Source organism: Lissotriton helveticus, chromosome 2_1 (assembly GCF_964261635.1).
Source record: "Lissotriton helveticus chromosome 2_1, aLisHel1.1, whole genome shotgun sequence".
Taxonomy (NCBI): domain Eukaryota; kingdom Metazoa; phylum Chordata; class Amphibia; order Caudata; family Salamandridae; genus Lissotriton; species Lissotriton helveticus.
In genome coordinates this window covers 1352186826-1352207090 of record NC_136059.1, presented here as the reverse complement: position 1 = coordinate 1352207090, position 20265 = coordinate 1352186826, and the positions used below count along the sequence as shown (strand labels likewise).

At 47.0% G+C, this 20265-nt stretch overlaps 1 protein-coding gene across 3 annotated transcripts in view; it reads right to left on the bottom strand.

Moving 5' to 3' along the window:
• Positions 1 to 20265, bottom strand: part of WDFY3 (WD repeat and FYVE domain containing 3) — a 1930620-nt gene that overhangs the window by 1267153 nt on the left and 643202 nt on the right. For 2 of the 3 annotated variants that reach the window (XM_078676292.1, XM_078676293.1), the window contains exon 14: positions 18995 to 19452. In XM_078676292.1, coding sequence (XP_078532418.1) covers positions 18995 to 19452 — 458 coding nt within the window. Of the gene's footprint in view, positions 1 to 1186; positions 1271 to 18994; positions 19453 to 20265 lie in introns of all 3 variants that reach the window. The other variant, XM_078676294.1, reaches the window with a different exon arrangement.

Here is a 20265-nt window from a genome sequence, read left to right as displayed (position 1 = left end):
CATCTGCACTGAAAGGATGTTACATGAGTTCAAAAGGAATGTATGCCAGTGATGTACACACTAGGTGCACGGTGGAACCATTATTCCATGTGAATACGGCTGTAGCCAGATAACCAACAATATCATATAACGTCAACGGTGCGGTGTAACTGTCCATTATATGCTGGGACCCTGTATTGGTATTGTTAGCACTTTAAACAGACAACTAAATCTGTGAGTAGTAAGGTGCTTATATGGAGTAGTGTGGCTCACTGGTTAGAGGCGGCAGGCCTGAGAGCAGAAGTCAGCCTGGGACCAGGGTTCAATTCCCGACGCGGCAGGGTCGTGGACCTTGGTCAGCGGACTCGATAATTCTCGCTTCGGTGCTTACTCTAATCAGGGGTTCCACTCGGCAACTCTGGGCATTAGCTTGCCTAATCTCCACAACGGCCCCACCAATTCCGGGGATGCCTGGCTCCACCTTGGGGACTCCCAGCAAGGGACCATCCCACAGGGAAAGCCAGGACGGGTTCCCCAGAGTTCTACAGCGCCGGGACGCCCCGTTGCTGGGGCAGCTGTGCGCTTTACAAGTATACTACATTTACATTTACATTACATAAGGTGATGGTCTTTGAACAGAATACAGACAAGATGAACAAGACAACTGACAAAGATTGGCGGTATTGCTAAACAAGGTTTATCATATTTATTCACACTGGACTTGCTCATCATCCTCACCATATCACTTTATTCGGTTTTTGCATCAAAACCATAAAAAATGACAAAGAAAACGGTGTGTACACAAAAATCTATCATTAAGAAAGTCTACCAAGTGACATCAAATGCTTTATGGTTGATGGATATTCAGCACCCCAATAAGCTAAAACTTTGAATAGTGTAATAACATTAACACAAAAACATTTCTTGAGAACCACAGATATCGATCTGTTCCTACATCGTAACGGTATTATGTATTTTCAGTTGCATATAAAAAAAAATAAAGCCACTTTTCTAATAGGTACACTTAGAAAAAGAAAGTTGTTCCTGGACAGTTGATCAGGTTGGTGGTGAAAATCTCATACACAGGTTCAAAACAACACACAAACACAGAAAAGGTGACATGAAAAATTAAACCCCAGACAAACACAGTATGCGGAATAGAAAAAGAAAGGAGTTGAACAAGTAAGGACTGTTAGACTGTCAGTACCTTTTCCTGGACAGAGCTGGTGTTCCCCAAGGGGAGGGGAGCGTTGTCTCATGTGTCAGGCATGGAGGGATCTGTTCTGCATGACTACAGACAAAACAGACACGAGGGGTATCAAGAGGTTAGAAAGAGAACAAGAAGCCAGAAGCTTGTTAGGTACAAAGAACAGTTTTGGAACTAGCAAGAAGTACAAGAAACATGGCACGGAGCATGCACCAAATACAACACAAAGACAGAGAGTTCAATTATGAAGCTGTCAAGCACACTGCAAGGAGCTCACACACCACCTGGTTATCAGATTCCCCCACAATGAAGAATAAAGGAGGCCTCCAAACCAGCTGAGCTGAAACCACAGAGATCTGTTCCACAAAGTTACACTCTGTTCGGGTCCTGATATGCTAAGATCATTGATTTGTCAACAGCTTGCTCCCATCAGTGAAGAGTTTGATAGTCCTGGGTGCTACTGCTAAAACATGAAGTATTGCTACACAATGGAAAGAGATGGGCAGCAACTGACTTTACATCAGATTTCAATCAACACGAACGAACAACTGCAATTTATTTTCTAAACATTAAATGTTCTCCATCGGTTCTCCATGGTTGAGACAGCACAGCACATTGTGATAAGAACAAAGGGTCTTTGGCGTGATGAATACAATGGTTAAACTTAAGGTCTTGGTGAACTACTCTGCATTCGAGGAAATACAAGTGGGGTTGGCCCTACACATAGGTAATGTGGGTTGCCAATCGGTCCATTCTCTGACATCAACCACAAGAGAACTGATTTTATTTTGTTTGCTCTTCCCGTGGGCTGTAAAGATGGCCCTTCTCCTCTTTGCGCTCCTTTACCAACCCTTCCGTCCTCTATGCTGCGATACAGCAGTCAATGGGGTGCAGATGGAGCACTTTGTGATAGCAATTGCCTAGAATGGAGCAAAGCGAGCAGTGGACTGGAGTTGAAAATGCACTGGGTTGCCCTGCAATAAAATGCGTTTTTAAGATTACAAATAGTATTATTTAGTAACAGAGGCCTGCTCAGAAATTTGAATATTACATCAAAAATCTGTACATCCCACAGTTGGTCTGTGAATAGCTAACAGCACACAAAGAAATTAAAACTAAACTAAAACATTAAGGGATGTTGCTTCTTTTTAATGTTTATAAAGCTGCAAGTGATTAAATCGACTGAGTCACTAAGCGTTGCTCGTTTTTCTTGTTAACTTTTATAAAGCAACCTTGTTAACTAAGATGCAAATATGCGAAAAAATACTGAACGTACCCAGGCTTTGGCAAAAGCAGTATATTACGCCATAGAGAGCTAAGATATACCCCTGCATGAACTGTGCCTGTTGTGTCTCAATGAAGTAGTACTTCGGCTTCCTGTACTGTACCCGCTGTGGGTGGTACTATGTGAGTGTGTGTAAAAAAAAACGTGCAGGGTGTTGTACCTGTTCTGTGTGAAGAGGGTGTTTTTTCCATATTAAATATTTTACATTTTGTCCGCATGAACAGATAAACAAGCAGATGCTATTAACTGTGTATTTTCATGTTTAGATTGACCGTAGCTTACATAGGCCTGTCTTTAAAATGGCTAAAGTTTAGGTGACATCTTGTTTTAAACACCTGCATTTTTATTTCTAGGAGAAACTTTTGTGTCTTTGCTTTCTTTCCCATGTGAAATGTTTTCTTTTACGAGATAACAGTAGAATGTCGTGTTCATTGCAACAGTACAACTGCAGAGAGTTCAGGCTGGTCCCATGAATCTCGTTTTGTTGCAAATAATTAGAAGTTTGAAGGATGCCTAGAGAAGCTGTTTTGTGGACGTTCCTGAAAAACGAATGATCTTGAGACTGTATATTCATGCTTTAACCCGATGAGAGAGTTTTATGGGAGCATTGTGCAGGTGCAGCAAATGTTAGAATTGTGGGATTTAAGCTAGTGCATAGTTGGTCACAGTTCAGACATGCTTTGTCCACTTTCGAGACTTGCTCGGAGCAGACCAGGGTACTAACTTTATGGGAGAACTGATTTTACTAAACTTTCCTTAGGAGGCGACTTTAACATAATTCACCTTCTTATATGACTGATTGACTTTAACTTCATATTAACTAATGCATTCATGTATTATTTATTGATTAGCACTAATTTGATTATTTGTGCCTGTTGTAAACAGGTTAACCTTCAGTAAACCTTTATGGTTTGAAACTTAACCACTCTTTGGCTTCTTTGTGAAGCCCAATGTGCTTCACATTATTTAAATATATTGATTTATGACTAGATTCAGTTGCGAATTTTGATTAATCAGATATTGCTTATGGGTTGCAAATTTGCACACAAAAAAGCACTAACGTGTTTGTGTGAGAAGCGCACTGCAGCTGTTCTGAGTATGAGAAGCTTGCCCTCAGCTGCCTTATGTACACTATGCTATTATCCATCAAATAACAGCATGGCTGTACAAGCAGGCAACACGCCTTTCCTATTTCAATATTGGTCTCGGTGACTACAGACCACTATTATTAGTACAGCACTATTAGAAGTGAAGCAACCCTGCCCAGAAGTCCTGAAACTTAAGAATTAAAAACATAACAGTCCAGCTGAGAAGTGTGGGTATCTTTCCATTAAGAGTATGTAATCTCTGCTCAGACGTCTTGACACGGTCTATCTAGAAGCATAGTAGCCATGCTGAGAAGTTCCAATGCTGTTCTAAATGGATAGCTTTCCTTCTGAAAAGGGTCAGTACTATCCCATTCAAATGACAGCCGCACTGCTGTGGGTGTTGGTAATGCCCCAATTAAAATCTAGATTTGCTGAGAAGCTCTGGAACGGTCCTATTAAAATCGCGGCATAGCTGATCAGTAGAGCTTGAATTTTCGCTTACGCTTCACAGCACTGCTGTGAAGTGCAGGTAATGGCCATTAAATGAATAGTAACTCTTCGGAGAAGCTCCAATACGGTCACACTGAAGACACTTAAAACATAACAGCTCAAAAGTGCAGTAACTGCTCATTAAACCTGTAGCAGCTAGAAAGCTCTAATTCTGCCCGATTAAAAATGTATCAGGCACACTAGAAAGTGCCCATATGGTTTCACTGCAAGACGGAAGCTCTGCTAAGAAGTTGTGGTACTGTCTGATCTAACACACAGTAGCAATGCTGAGAATCATGGCTCTGTCCTATTCAGACTGTGACAGCCTTACTGAGTAGTGTTGTAACACACCCATTAAAAGTACAGCAGCCCTCCTGAGAAGATGAAGTATCTTCTCTCACGTTCTACCAAATACGCTATACCATCTGCTCAGATTAGTACACTAGATTTCAGACCCTAGAGTTCAATTTCCTGCCCCCCACAGTTGAGATTACCACCATATATAGTACCATCTACTGCTACCCAACATTACAAAGCTTGACAATAAATCTTAACCTTCACTCAGGGCCAGGTGACTGATTCCTTTCCAGTTGAGCGGGGGGGGGGGGGGTGCCAGGGTTGCGTTACGGCCCTAACTCTGTTCACTGTGTTCATTAATGGGATAGTGGACTGTAAGGCAAGGGTGAACAAAGACGCCCCGGTTCTAGCAGGGATTAAAATCCCGATTTTAATGTTCGCTGATGATACACTGATAATTTCGAAGACCCCGAGTGGGCTCCAAATAGCCCTGATGGTATTTGAGGAATTCTGCTCTGCTCGTGGTCTCGAAGTCAATGTGTTCGAAAATAAAACTTATGACATTTAATCAACATCACGTGTTTAAAGGTGGCATTTTAATGAATAATCGTCCTCTGGAACAAGTAAGGGAGTTCATATATTTAAGGGTGAACATACAGACTGATTTAAAGTGGAACAATCAGATTAACATGGCCACGCTGAAACATCAGCAATTGTCAGGGGCCCTACGGCTTGAGCACAATAGGTCTCTGACGAAACCTATTAGGCCAGTGCTCCAAGTTTATGACGCTAAAGTGTTTAGCTCTACAATGTATGGCGTAGATCATTGGGGGTTAGAGAACTAGTCAAAATTAAGTGTATCTGAAAAAAAGTTCTTGAGAGGCATTACCAATCTCCCACAAAGCACACCACTCTGCCCGCTGTTCCATGATCTTGGAAGGAAAACCCTCCATGATATTGCAAAGCTACGCACTGTGTTGTATTGGCGTGGATTGTGGACAACACCGGATTTGTCACCGTATGCGGAGGGCTTCATGAACATTATAAAAGCTGATACCTTTCATAAAATTAGTTGGCTCTGTGGCGTAAAAGATATTTTAGCTAAAATTGGTATGTGAACACTCTGGCACAAACCTAGCATAGCTTGTTTTCCAACAAAGAAGGCCCTAAAAGAAAAATATTTGGAGACGGTCAAATTAAATGCCTTTAGTGTCAGTGATGCATCCTCTCCAACAGGAAAATTCCTGGAGTTCAAACTCGTTTCAAGTTATGAGCCATATTGGGATACTGTTATCAAACCTCTAGACAGGAAACTCTACTTTCAGTTAGGAGCGGGCACGCTGCCCCGAAGGTATTTTACTTCAAGGTGGAATAATTCATGCAAGAGTAATTGCCCTAGTTGCTTGGCCCCCAATGAATCAGTTGCGCATATGTTATTTGCTTGCCCAGCCTATTAAACCCCTCGCAGGGTATGGCTGAGACCTGTATGTAAACTATTGGGGACAAGATGTAGTCCTGGCAACTGAAAGAATATTGCGTACGAATACGACATCCCCTATATTCTTAGCATTTGCCAAATACTTAGGATGGATGTGGATAGTATTTACTTTGGTTACCATAAACGTAGCTTTGGCTTCCGAGCGTTTTACTGGAATTACAAAAAGTTTAAATCTCGAGATCATATATTAGTAGACCTGTTGTTAATCTGTAGTGGAAAAATATATATGTAGTGTAAAAGTAAAATATCTTGTTTGAACTCCTTGTCCAACAGCCTAGCTTCTTCTAGAGTGATGGGACATTCTCACAAGCTGGGGATGAAACTAAAGAATATGGCAAGCAAAAACATGTTTTGACAGCAACACAAGGGATCAAACCCTCATCTAGATCTGTCTACCTCCCAACAAGATGATTTTCTGTTCTTGAACTCACAAAGTATATATGTAAAATAAAATGTGCAGCCATGAAGTGTGTCACCTACGCAAAGGTAGGCCTTGGACCTAGTAGCACAATTGTTACTTCAGTAATATATACTTAACTCTACACCCATATTTTCCCTTCATCTGGCTTGCTTCCAAAGGAGAATGTCTGAGAGGAACAGAAGCTACCAAAACTTCAGAAAGTTCAGTCATAAATGCTCACCATGACTTATCCTAACTGTGCATCAGTAGACATACATGACAGTGTTTGTCAGAGAAGTAGTGTGGAGTTACCCAGGTGGTCGCCTTTCACATATTATCCACAAGTTGCTGGATGAACACTGATGCTGTCTCGGCCAGACTTCATGGATGAGAACAGCTGTCCAGAATACAGCACTCCCATCAATTACTAGATGCCTATACTTCCCAAATGAAGCAACCTACTCAAGGAGACTAAGGGCCACATGCATCAAAGTCAGGATTTGTGATTCCTAAATAGCGATTTTTAAGAAATCGCTATTTAAGCATCACAAATCCCTATGCATTTAGGAATTGCAAAATAAATTGCGATTCCTACATATTCCTTTATAGTGATTCACAAATTGCGACTCGCTATTAAGGACTGCCTTCCCATTCATTCCTATGGGCCTACAGGCCCAGGAATGGGAAGGCATGCACAATTTGCGAGTACCGAATAGGTACTCGTAAAATTGTGCATGCAATTTCAAGGGTGACAAAAGGACACCCTGTTGCACCCCTGAAATTGCCATGTGACCACATGTTGCGCACATGCCACAAGGGCATGTGTGTGTGTAACATGGAACTTTGATAAATGCACTTTAGCGGCCGCGTATACTTTATTTTACTAGCACCCATGCGGCACGTTCACATTTATAGAGGCCACGCCCCTTTCTTTACACAAACCGCGTCTAAAGAAAGGTACACAGACGACATTAAAGTGAAAGTGCAACATGGGGGCTTTTACTAAAAAAAAAAAAATCTGTCAAAGCCCCATGCCGCGGTTTCACTTTAATGTCATCACGCCCCTTTCTTGAGACATGGCTTGTTTGAAGAAAGGAATGCAGCATTCATAAACGTGAAAGTGCCGCATTGGCGCTAGTAAAAAAATATATATATTTGCAATCCAATAGGTGTCGCGTTTCCAAGAGTTTAAGCTATTGCATTGCCAATAGCTTAAACTCTTGTTAAAGCGAGACTTATTGCACTGCAAATGCTTGTTTTAATCACGCGTTGCGTCTTTTTTTCACTCTCTCTCCAAACAAGTACTGGCAAAGCCAATATGTCTAGCATGTATTTTGAATCTTGAATAAAACATTAAAACAGCTTGCTCCAATATAAAAAAAAAGAAAAAAAACTGCTTTCTGTGTCCAACTATTTTAAATATTTTAATATAGGATGATTCAGAAAAGGTTTGCGATAGTAAAATATGCTCTCATGCATTGCAATGCAAGCACTACAAAGGAAGTGGAGTGCTATGCTAAATTCCCAATGGCATAAGATGGAAGATAAATACTTCTCTAAGTGAAGCCAAAGCCCACTCAATGTATATTTTAAAAAATTGGTAACAACAAGTCAACAGTGAGGAGCACTGCCAAGCTAGATCTAAAAAAAGAAGAATCCTATTATTGGCACGGTAAGGCAAAAAGAGAGAGTATTTTTAAATGGCATACCATTTGGGACTAAATATAATTGGGGACTTATTGGACCAGGACTTTTTCAATTTCTGCAGGAAGCTGGCTCTTTATATGGAATACCAAATAGAGGTATATCATACAAAGAGTCCAGTGCACAGGGGTTGAAATAGCAATCCCAAGTTGCTCTTCTAGGTGGTGGTGTGGTCGAGCAGTCTAAGGTTTATCAGAGAGGAGTGTTGGACATTTGCTAATACTCACACAGTCAATAAAATGGTACACATGGCTCAATAAGGAGATCCACAAAAATGTATAAAAATAACATGCATCTTTATATATATTTAGGAAAAAGACGATCAGGTATGTACGTTTCAAAATAGAAATGCTTTAAGATTTCAACCAACAGGTGGGCTCAAGTCTGGCGATGCTTGGGGACGTGGGGACAACTTTGGTCCTCTTCTCCACGGACCATGGGTGACGGGTGCTGAGTTGTCTTCAAGCGTCGGATTTTCTTCACCGGGAGCACTCGCGGACAATGGGGCCTGCAAACAGAGGCTGCATCAGTAAGCACGGCCAATGCGGGATTTGTCTCTGGAGAGCTGGGGGACCATCCTGGCACTGTTGGCCCACTTCAGCTTGGGCTAGGCAGCACAGGTGCAGTGCTGCTTTCCAGTGTTGGGTTTTTGGGGGGCCAGAGTCCTCTCAGGTCTCTTTGGGTACCTGCAAGATGCAGGGATGCAGCTCTGCTGCTTCACATGAGTTTTTGGTGAGTGTGTTTGAAGTTCTGGCAGTTCTCCTAGGCTTTTGGAGAGACAGCTTCTGCAGGGGCAAGTTGTCTTTGGTGCAATTGTCGAGGTCAGCAGACAGGCTGGCAGCGTTGGTGCCAAGTCAGTTTCTGGTTTTCTGTTCTTTTGATGCTCACGTCTTCTTTCAGGTCAGCAGGATCTGATTTTCTGGTGCCTGGGACTCCCCAAAATACTACATTTAGGGGTGTTGGGGGAGTGTAGGATAGCCAATGGCCTACCTCCCCCTGGGGTCACTATACACCCTATATGGCCACTTCCTGTGGAAAGTGGGCATAGCCCTGTCCCAGAGTTCCTACCTTTGTCATCACAAAAAAGGCACACACTGAAATTTTGCATTCACTTCAGGTAGTCCACCTTAGGAGTGAAACTAGGTTGAAGGTGAACACGCCTCTGTGACTACTAATTATCCCGCCTTGGCCAGACCCCAAATGGGCTCTGGTCATGGCGAGGGTGGGGGGGGGGGGGGGAGGGGTCAGCATCCTCTCCTGTGAGAGAAGCCAGATTCGCATACCAAAGGAGGTGGGTTGTTTGAAGCTCCCTGCCTTGGAATGCTAATTTGCAAGTCATCCTGTAAGAGTGGATGTAAACTCTTTCTTCCCAAGTAGGCTTTGTTCCTGACCTCCAGAGAGCAAAGTCCCTCATCCCTGGGGGTCAGAAACCAGTCTGTGGTAGCAGGCTGGCTAAGATTAGTCCGTCAGCACACTAGTAGTTGGTAGGTTTTCAGGGGGCACCTCTAAGGTTCCCTACGGGTGCATGTATTGTTAAATCCATCACTGGAACCGGTGTGGCTTATTAATATGAGATGGTTGATACCAAACCTCACAAGCATAAATCACAATTGTTGGAGCAATGTCCTTTTATGAATCTGAAACCCGTATTTGCTCATCTTTGCTAAACAGTTAGCAATCTCTAGAATGTTCACATGCCAGTCTTCAAACAGCAATAACCCACTCTCGGTAAATGCGGATGTAAATCAAAATGAGGTTCTGGGAGCCTCTCAACCAACCAGCGCACAACATTTGCGTCCCTCACGCTTTGAGGCGACGGCTGACAACTAAGAACAAACATTAACAATGCAATAGGTCTCGCCTTTCATTAATTTAAAGCCATTTGCTTTGCTATACAATATCATTAGCAAAGCAAATGGCTTTAACTTTATCAAAAGGCAAGACTTATTGCATTTTCAATGCTGGTTTCTTATTTCTCTAGCCCCCTGACCTTCTCGCTACCCCTCTCATTTTCCCAACACAATGACAAATGGAAGAGTGCACAAAATGTTATCGGAGTTAAGGCCAGCTCTGATAGGACGGGACCCCCAACCCTGAATTTTACAACTTGGAATGTTACTTGCATCCTCCTAGCGTTTCCCTCTGCCTCACCTCCTGCATGCTTCCAGTGCTACCTTCTCCTTGTCCCTAGGACAAGGCGCCTGATTTCCTCATTGGCCCAGTTCTCTGCCGTCTTGTCCCTTTCATTGGTGGAAAGCACAAGCTGCTTACCTTCGGTAACGATATATCTGTAAGAAACATTAGTTAGTGTTAGATTCCTTACCTTAGAATATACCCAAGCGTCAGACTGGATCTGGAAAGTTTTCGTCAGCAGTACCCTTGCATGTCGGTAGGCGTCGTCTGCGGCCCTGCGTCGGTCGTCGTGATCACCGGGTTGACGTCATCGGAGTACTTAAACACCGCCCTCGCGCGCTGACATCAGTTCTGTACATAGCTTTCCGTGCCAGGAACGCAGAGCCATGATAGAAACCAACACTGGTGCCATGAAACTAGGGCCCTGGAAGGGATGTCCTTAACCCTAGATATTGGGCCTCAGAACGGGGAGAGTGGGTGGGGCGGTAAGGAATCCAACACTAACTAATGTTTCTTACAGATATATTGTTACCGAAGGTAAGTAACTTGTGCATCTGAAAGAAACACGTTAGTGTTAGATTCCTTACCTTAGAATAGATACCCCAGCCATAAATAAATAAATAAATAAATACCAACCCCGGTGGTGGGTCTGCGAACCAAGATCACAACAGAAAGTCCTGGAGAACGGAACGGCCTAAAAAACCATCTCGTCGGACTTGGCTGTCCAGGCAATAGTGCCTAGCAAACGTGTGCAGCGAAGCTCATGTAGCTGCCTGACAGATGTCCAGCAAAGGGGACTCCCCAACACAGGGCAGTAGTAGCCACCGTGGCCCGAGTGGAATGGGTGCGTAGCCCCACAGGAGGCTCTTTTTCGCCAAGGAGTAGTAAAGCTTGATGCACAAAACGACCCACCGAGAGATGGTCTCCTTGTGCACCACCCGTCCCTTCTTAGCGCCCACGTAACCAAGAAAGAGCTGGTCGTCCACCCGGAATTGGCGTGTACGATCTAGATAGAAGGAGAGCACACGTTTTGGGTCCAGACGGTGGAGCCTCTCTTCCGAGGGATGCGGAGGCGGAAAGAAGGTGGGCAAGGTGATGGACTGCCCGATACGAAAGGCTGTGACCACCTTGTGCAGGAAAGAAGGACGAGTTCTCAGAACAACCTTGTCCGGATGGAAAGGAAGGAAAGGAGGCTTAGAAGATAGAGCCTGGAGCTCACTCACTCTCCTGGCAGAGGTGATGGCAACCAGGAATGCAGTCTTAAGAGTCAGAAGACGAAGAGGACAGTTATGAAGTGGCTCAAAGGGAGCGCACATCAGATACGTTAGTACAAGATTCAAGTCCCACTGAGGCATCACGAAGGAAACAGGAGGAAACGTGTGTTATGCCTTTCAAGAATCTATTTACAAAAGGGGACTTGAAAAGGGAAGGCTGATCAGGAAGCCTTAAGAAGGCTGAAATGGCCGAGTTAGCCCTTGATAGTGCCCAGAGCAGAGCCCTGCTGGGCAAGAGAAAGAAGGAAGAGGAGAAGCTCTGAAAGGGGGGCAGAGAGTGGATCCACAGCCTTTGCTGTACACCATGCCACAAATTTGTTCCACTTGCAGGTGTATACCATTTTTGTGGAGGGACGCCTGGCTGCCAGAATCACATCACAGACTTCAGGAGGCAAGTCAAATGGCCTCAACTGCCGCCGCTCAATCTCCACGCTAGTAGGTGGAGACTGGACAGGTTCGGGTGGAGGACCGTACCCTGCTGCTGCGACAGAAGGTCCTCCTGAAGAGACAGACGAATCGACTGACATGCTGAGTAGCTCGGGATACCAGTATCTTCGTGCCCAGTCCGGAGCCACAAGGATGACTTGGGCTCGGTCTCGCTTGATCTTCTTCAGCACTCTGGGCAGAAGTGGTATAGGCAGAAAGGTGTATAACAGAGTGCAGCTCCATTCGCGCCGCCTTGGAAATTCCAACGCGCAGAACTGAGGACATTGCGAGTTCTCTTCGGTGGCGAATAGATCTAACCAAAGCTCTCCCCACTGCTGAAAGAGACCTTGTGCCACGTTCTAGTTCAGATGCCATTCGTGATCCATCATGCACCGGCAGATGAGGTTGTCCGTCCTGGCGTTCAGGGAACCTGCAAGGTGTTGAACCACCAGGGTCACACCCTGATATTCCAGCCACTGCCGGAGGCACAGAGCTTCCTGACAAAGGGTCCACGACCCCGCCCTGTTTGTTGCAGTACCACATGGCAGTGGTGTTGTCCGTGAACACCTGCACTACACTTCCCCAGACAGAGGGAAGGAATGCCTTCAGTGCAAGTCGGATCCCCCGCAGCTCCAGAAGGTTGATATGGAGCTGGGACTCCGCCGGAGACCAGAGGTCTCTGATCTCCGCCTCTCCCATGTGGCCCCCCCATCCCAGGAGGGACGCATCCGTCACTACTACATGCGCCAGTTGGGGTAGGGAGAGCGATCTGCCTCTGACCCAATCGCGGTCCGTGAGCCACCACTGCAACTGACTCCCACTGCCCTCCGAGATCAGGATGTGGTCGGACAGGTTGCCCTGATGCTGAGCCCACTGAAACTTCAGGTCCCACTGCAGGGCCCGCATCCGCCACCTGGCGTGATGCACCAGAAGGATGCAGGAGGCCTTCAGCCCCAGGAGCCGCAGCCTCAATCTGACCGAAACTCGGGATAAAGGCTGAAAGATCGGAATCAGAGCCTGTATATCCTGAACCCACTGTTCGGGGGGATAAACCTGAAACTGCGCCGAGTCCAGAACTGCTCCGATGAAAAGGAGCTTCTGAGAGGGGCACAGGTGTGACTTTGGCACGTTGATGGAGAACCCCAGCGAGTGCAAGAGGTCAGCCGTAGTCTGGACGTGGGAGACGACTGTCTGGGGCGAGCCCGCCTTCAACAACCAATCGTCGAGATAGGGGAAGACTGAGAGCCCTTATCTGCGCAGATGAGCTGCGACCGCCGCCATCACTTTCATGAACACCCGTGGGACGCTGGTAAGGCCGAAGGGGAGCACGGTAAACTGAAAGTGCTTGTGGCCTACCGTGAACCCCAGGTAACGCCGGTGGGCCGGCAGGACGGGAATGTGTAAATACGCGTCCTGCAAGTCCAACGCTACCATCCAGTCTCCAGGGTCCAGGGCAGCTAGGACCTGAGCTAAAGTCAGCATCTTGAACTTCTTCCGGAGGAAGCCGTGGACGCTACGGAGGTCCAAGATAGGGTGTAGGCCTCCTTTGCCCTTCTTGAGTAACAGAAAGTAGTGGGAATAGCAACCACGTCCTACTTCTGGCCCAGGAACGCGCTCGATGGCCCCCTTGGCCAAGAGGGCCATACTTTCCTCCTGCAGAAGTTGCAAGTGATCCCCCAACATGCGGTGGCACTGCAGTGGCATGACTGGAGGGGTCGCCTCGAAGGGGAGGGAGTAGCCCCTTCGGACGATTTGCAGCACCCACCTGTCCGATGTGATGGAGAGCCAGTGGAGGAGGTGATGGCGGACCCTGCCCCCCACTGGCGTCGAATGGGCCTGAAAGCTCGGAATAGGACAGCTTTGAGGCAAATACTGCGGTAGCGGATGTGGACTGGCCCCGCCATTGTCCACCGGCACCGCCACAGCGGTTACCACTTCCGCGGCCGCGTTGAGGCTGGTTATGTGACCTGTGGCTTGCGGGACGTGAGGGGGTGCCCCTTCCTCGGCCACAAAAGGGACGAAAAGCAGACGTTTGCTGGCGCTGGCCAGACAGGACCAAGGACTTGGCCGTAGCCCTGGAGTCCTTGAAACGCTCAAGCGCACTGTCTGATTTGTCACCAAAGAGGCGACGTCCATCAAAGGGCATGTCCATGAGCGTGGCCTGGACATCGCCCGAAAAGTTGGCGGACCTTAGCCAGGCGTGGCGGCGAACCGCCACTGTCGTGGAAATCACCCTTCCAGGCGGGTCCGTGGTGTCCAGTCCACACGTGATAGAATAATGTGCCGCGTCCCGCCCCTCCGCAAGGGCTTGGGCGAGCCTGGCCCGGGCCTCCTCCGGGCACTGGGGCAGCACGTCCGCAACCGTGTTCCACAGGGAGTGGGTATAACGGCCCACAAGGCAAGCGGTGTTGATAGACCGTAACCCCAAACTTAGTGAGGAGAACAGTTTCTTGCCAAACTGATCAAAACATTTGGATTTCCGATTTAGGGGAGCGGTTGGGAATGCCGTCTAGGACGTAGACGCCTGGATGACCAGGCTCTAGGGGGTGGGGTGCACGGACATAAAGTTAGGGTTGCCTGGAGCCGGGCAGTGGCGTCGGGCCACGTTCCAATCCACAGGGGGCACTGTGGAGGGCTTGGACCAAGTGCCCATCAGAACGTCCGTGAGTGCCTCATTGAACGGCAGCAGAGGCTCCGAGGAGCTTACTGGTGGCTGAAGCACTTCAGTGAGGAGGTTAATCCTCACAGCCGCAGCAGGGAGCTCAAGAGCCAAGGCCTTGACCGCCCTGCGCAACACCACACCATATTTAGTACCCTCCTCCGTAGCCATGGAAGGAGAAGAAATTAATCCAGTGTCGGGCGAAGTGTCCAAACCACTGGCCTCCGCTAGCTCATCTGCCCTGTCCTGGCTCAACTGGCACTGTTGTGCCTGAGGGTCCTCAGACCCCTCCCAGTCCTCCCCTTCAACCGTGTCCTGGTATACAGGCTAGAATGACGGAGCCGGGTCGTAGGTGAAGGCCTCACCCATCGACGCCGGAGACGGCGCCGATCAGACGCCGGACCCGGACTAAAACCGGGGTCGACGTCGTCCGAGGACGGCGGCCGGGAGCGACACCAATGGGGTCGGCGCCAGCGGAGGAGACGTAAGGTCAACTGGTGTCAACCGGGATCACGGGACGGATCCCATGGGGGCCGACGGCGTCGGGACCGAAGTCGCCGGGTCCGAAGCACCCGGCCCGCCGAAGCCCCCAGTCGGGTCCTCGGGGCCCGAAGGCGCGCCAGCAGGCCTCAACGGAGGGAAGTGTGTCCTCATGGCAATGAGGAAGTCACGAATCTCCTCCGACGTCGCTCGCAGGCCAGGGACCGGAGGGTATGGGCCTGGAGGCGGCGCTTGCGGCTCCAACAAAGCCGCGTGGGCATTTTAGCCCGATCCCTCGGCCGCGTCGCGCGAGCGGAGTCAGAAGAGCGATGACGTCTCTTCGACTTTTTCTTAGAATGCCTCGACTTACCGGAGGACTTGGAGCCCGACGAGTGATGAGGATGACTCATCGAGTGACAACTGCGTCTCAGCGACCGGTCCCTCGACTTCCTCCTCGACCGGGCCCTCGAGCGGCGCGGAGCAGACTGCCAGAGCTCGAGTAGCTTGCGAGACCGCTCCCGCCTAGCTTTCGACGTCAAGGCCCGGCAGTCGGGGCACGACTTGTCGTTGTGGTCGGCCCCGAGGCAGTAGAGACACCGATGGTGGGGGTCGGTCACTGACATCAGGCGATGACAGGCGTCGCACGGCTTGAAGCCAGGCATCCCTGCGGCACCAGGAGTCGAAATCAACTCGAAAAAGAGATCCAAAATAGATCAAAAAGTTAGCCAAAAAATGACTAAGACTACTGCTCCTCCCGGATCTGCGCTTGCTGGCGCGGAAAAAAGAAGAAAAGAACTGACGTCAGCGTGCGAGGACGGTGTCTAAGTACTCCGACGACGTCATCCCGGCGATCACAACGCTGACGACGGACGCGAAGCCACAGACAACGCCTACCGACGTGCAAGGGTACTGCTGACAAAAACTTTCCGGATCCAGTCTGACGCCTGGGAATATTCTAAGGTAAGGAATCTAACAATAACGTGTTTCTTTCAGATACGAACTGCAGAAAAGAAGAGAGAAGCAGTTTCATCCACTCAGTGGGTGGGTCATTATGAGCAGGTATGGGTTTCACAGGGCCAATGTCTGTAACCCTGACACAAAACCGGAACATGAGCGATCTCCTCCTGGTCTTTGCAGACAAATGTGCGGCTGCTGTTTATACTGGCGGACGCTGCTGCTGAGCGCGACAGAGCGTGGCTATGAGTGCAAGTAGCCCTCTGTCTCATGCTGATATATATATTATCCACTCGAAACAATAATCAAGACTCTGACATCACCCGTGGCAGAGGAAGAGGGAGATGAGGGGAGAATTAAAGGAGGGGAGGACGAGGCGGACAGTTAGAGTGTAGAAGGTTTAAAAGGGGCTTAATGATGAAGAGGCGAGAAGGTAAAATGAAATGAATGATTAAATGAAAGAGAGAATAGCTAAGAAGACAGGGAAATTGTAGTGGAAAGGAGAGAGCTATAAAAGGAGAAAGCGAATGTGCAGATTGGGATGAAGATAAAAGGGAATCTACGCGTCAGAAAAGAGGAGGAAGGCAAGGAAAGAGTGGTGTGAAGTTCAAAAGAAGAGGGGGAGAGATGAGAGAATTAAGACTGAGAAGGGGGAAGGAGAGGTGGCAAAAGAAGCAGTGGGCTGGGCAAAAGTTAAGGGGGTAAAGGGATGATGAGTAATGACAGACAGCATGAAGATGGGGCGAGTGGAAAGGAGAAATAAAGAGAATGAATAAAGAAGAATAAAGAGAAAGGGAACAAAGGAGGGAGAGAGACAGAAGGAGAGTGGGGAATATATTTAAATATATTTTGAGAGAGAGTTGGAAAGCTGGAGAGAGAGGGGGTGGGAAAGAGGAAGGTTGGGAGAAGAAGAGACTGGTTTTAGAAGGAGAAGAAAAAGTGGAGAATAACAGGGGCAACAAGAAGTAGAAGTAAAAAAGAGAGGCAAGCGAAGTTGTAGGGAGAAATGCAACTATCTGTGAAGAGAAGAATGAGAGAAAGGGGAGGGGGTCAATGAGTAGAGTAAGAAGGCGGTAGACAGAGGGCGCGATACAGAAGGCGGGGCTCAGAGATAGCACAGGAATGTGACAGTGTATGCCTACAGAAACATAATCAGTGACTGCGGAGGCTGAGGAATGTCTGCATCCTTGCCGTCTTATGAGTGAGCGGGGACGTGACCCAGTCATTTTCGAGTCCGTTATTTCCTTGATACTCCGCAGGGCGATTATTCGCCTTTCTTTCACAGGTCATAGGCTTGGAGACAAAGACTCCTGACGCAGTGTAACAGAGCATTCGAGAGGGAGGTGACGTGACTCAAGGCAGCAAACTATGTCACTCTTCTCACTTTAAGGAATGTTTCTCCGTGTGTCATGTAAAGGTGTCAACAGCGGCCCAATCCGTCATTTGTCCTTGAGCTCGATCTAGACCTGGGCCGCAGAGCTGTCCTTGGGACCTTATGAGATTATGGTTTTGGGCTACATTTAAGGCACCCAAAAGTTGCCACTGTTTCTACCCTCCTTCTTCCCACGCTCTCTTCCTTATTGCACCGCACCCCAGCCCACATTCCACACACACACCCCACCTCTCTTTTGGCGCATCTGCTGCCCCCCATCCCGCCCCGTCTGTACGCCTTTCCGACGCGATCCAGGGCCATTGCTGGGTTTGCCAGAAACAAACTGACATTTGAGGGAACACGACTGTTAAGATGGACCCTTACTTTCCTCAAAGGTGCCTCTGAATGTTTGAGGAGAGGCAGGACAGACCCAAGTGAGGCTGTCTTTAAAGAACGCACACAACAGGCACACATCAACCACAGACAACACAGTCACGTGCTGGTACACACTCTCACACAAGTACTCTCACAGTCAGAAATCCCCAACAAAATCGCACATTTACATGAAAGCATGTGCACTGTTTGCATTCACTGTTTCATTATCGTACCTGGGGGCTGCTCACAGATCTGCTTGCTGAGCTCTCTTGTCTTTATGGGGCCATGGCCCCATAAAGATAAGAAAGCTTTTGCAGCAGAAGGAAGTCAGACAAGCCCGTCCAAGTGGGCCGACTGACAAAGAGAAAAGTCTACATAAGACAAACCTCTTTCCCAATGGCTGGCCACCGTTTAGCATAAACGCATGCGCAGCCCACGCAGGCGAGACCTAAAAATGCAACTGTTAAAGAAAAGCGAAGTATATAAAATATACAACACGGTAAACGGAATTCAAGATTTTCAATCTGCTTTCACAATAGCTTAACCTTTTAGAGTGCATAACCAAACAGGATCTGAGGGATTTTGGATGTTATGAAAAAGAGGCATAAAAGACTGCGCCCAAACCAACTACCTAAAACCCTTGAATGCCTCAAAAGATTCAAAATGCCCACATTGATTTGGTAAGTTCAAAAAAGGAAAATGAGACAGAAGGGTGTAATTTGAGCAGTGAGCCACCAACTGCCACTTGACTTAACAGAAAATGTGTTCTGATAATTAAACCAGTCTGTGCTATATACACGTACATTTACTAACAAATATTCGCATCCAAAACACAGGGTAAAAAACACGATTTGCAAAAAGGGGTTTTCTACAGGAGCACGCAACGATTTCCCGCAAAACTACACTATTCTCTTTTCTGTCTCAAATTTTGCTCAAAGCCTTGCACTTAATTGCACGCATAAAAGAAAGATCCATGCAAGAGACAGCTGTTACCAAAGTCTCGCCACCCTCAAAGAACTTCTAGAAAGCATGTTGACACTGACAGGAAATGAGTGACGTAAACGCACACTTTGTTGACTACACAGAATAGCAACCAAAACGCCATACATGCATACAGTACGAATCCGGTTTAAAAAACACTAACTGTTACTATTGGTAAATAATTTTTCCCTGGCATTCAGTTTTCCTAGAATCACACCACATGGGTTTTGTGAAAAACAAAAAAAGTTGAATTGTGCAGACTGCCCTTTTCCTGTTGGATATCATAACACTATTGTCAAGCAAACTGACCATCTCAAGCCAAAGAACAAGATTGCACATGGTGTACTTTGCCTATGTACCACCTCAAAATGAAAATGAAAGCTAAGCACATACCTGTCGAAGGAATCTGTGGCCACTTTGTAGAGGTATACAAAAAGTTTACTGCAGTGCCGCAACGTGGGAGGGACCGTATCTATACACAAAGAGTCATCTTCCAGCAGTCTCTGAAATGGGTGTGTGTTGGAGGGGGATACAGAGGAGGGTGGTATCTTCTTCGTGTCCGAAAAGCAGCCAAGTAACCGCACTGCGTCGGCCAGCTTCTCGTACTGGACCTCGGTCTTGAAGAAGTGCGAGTTGGCCGGCTCATAGCGCATGGCCATGGCCAGCGTGTGAAACACAGTCCGGAGAAGCTCGAACACTTGGTTCTGGTTCACTTTTTCCCATCCGTTCTTGGGCAGGTAGCTCAGGGACCGCTCCATGGCTACTAGCAGCGAAGTGACGTACACAAATCCTCCGACTTTTCTGAAGACTGTTCTGGTACGATGACTCTCCCGGAGCACAGACAACAGGGCCTACACACCACCAAGAGCAAGCAAAAGAGAGTGAGTGAGCAACAATCAACAAGAGGTACATCCAAAGTGCAATCATGCATTAGAAGACAGAGTAAACAAGCATTGATATTGCAATAGGTCTCGCAATAGAAAAGTTTGACCTTTTGGTGTTGCAAAAGTTTTTAAAAAAAATTGTTTATATTTTTTCAAATGATAAAAGTATTAATTTTGTTTTTTGTAAAGTGAATAGTTATAAATCTACCAAATGTTACATTTATAGCATTAGTAAAGTTACATGTTTAGTGCTGTCCTTTTTTACATGTATTGATGTGCAAACTCACAATTTTGTGTAAAATGTTATAAATAAAGGATAGTGACCTAATGTTTTTAATTTTTAATGGTAAAAGTTTTTACATGTAAAAAAGGACAAAACTAAACATGTAACTTTACTAATGCTATAAACAACTACAGGCAATGGCATAATGGAGAAATTAGGGGTGAAAAAGAACCTTCAAAACTAAGATTTGAATTGTAGAGTGGAGGAAAAAAAGAGGCTCCTGATGGAATCACCGTTAAGGCAGCCTTGGTATTATGTAATTCTGGCTTAACTGGCACCCTAGAAAAACTGCATGTATTTATTTATAATAAACTAAGGACTGAACAGTACACATGCCGCAGCTGGGTAACAATCTGTGCAAATTCCGGGAAACACCAGGGACTGATGCTTGTGGGCAGTCAGCAGGGAACGATGCTGGTAATGAAGGGTGGGTGTGTATTGGAATGAGCGCGAGGTGTGCGTCTGGTCTGTGCTGATAAGCAGCTAGCGTGGGGAGG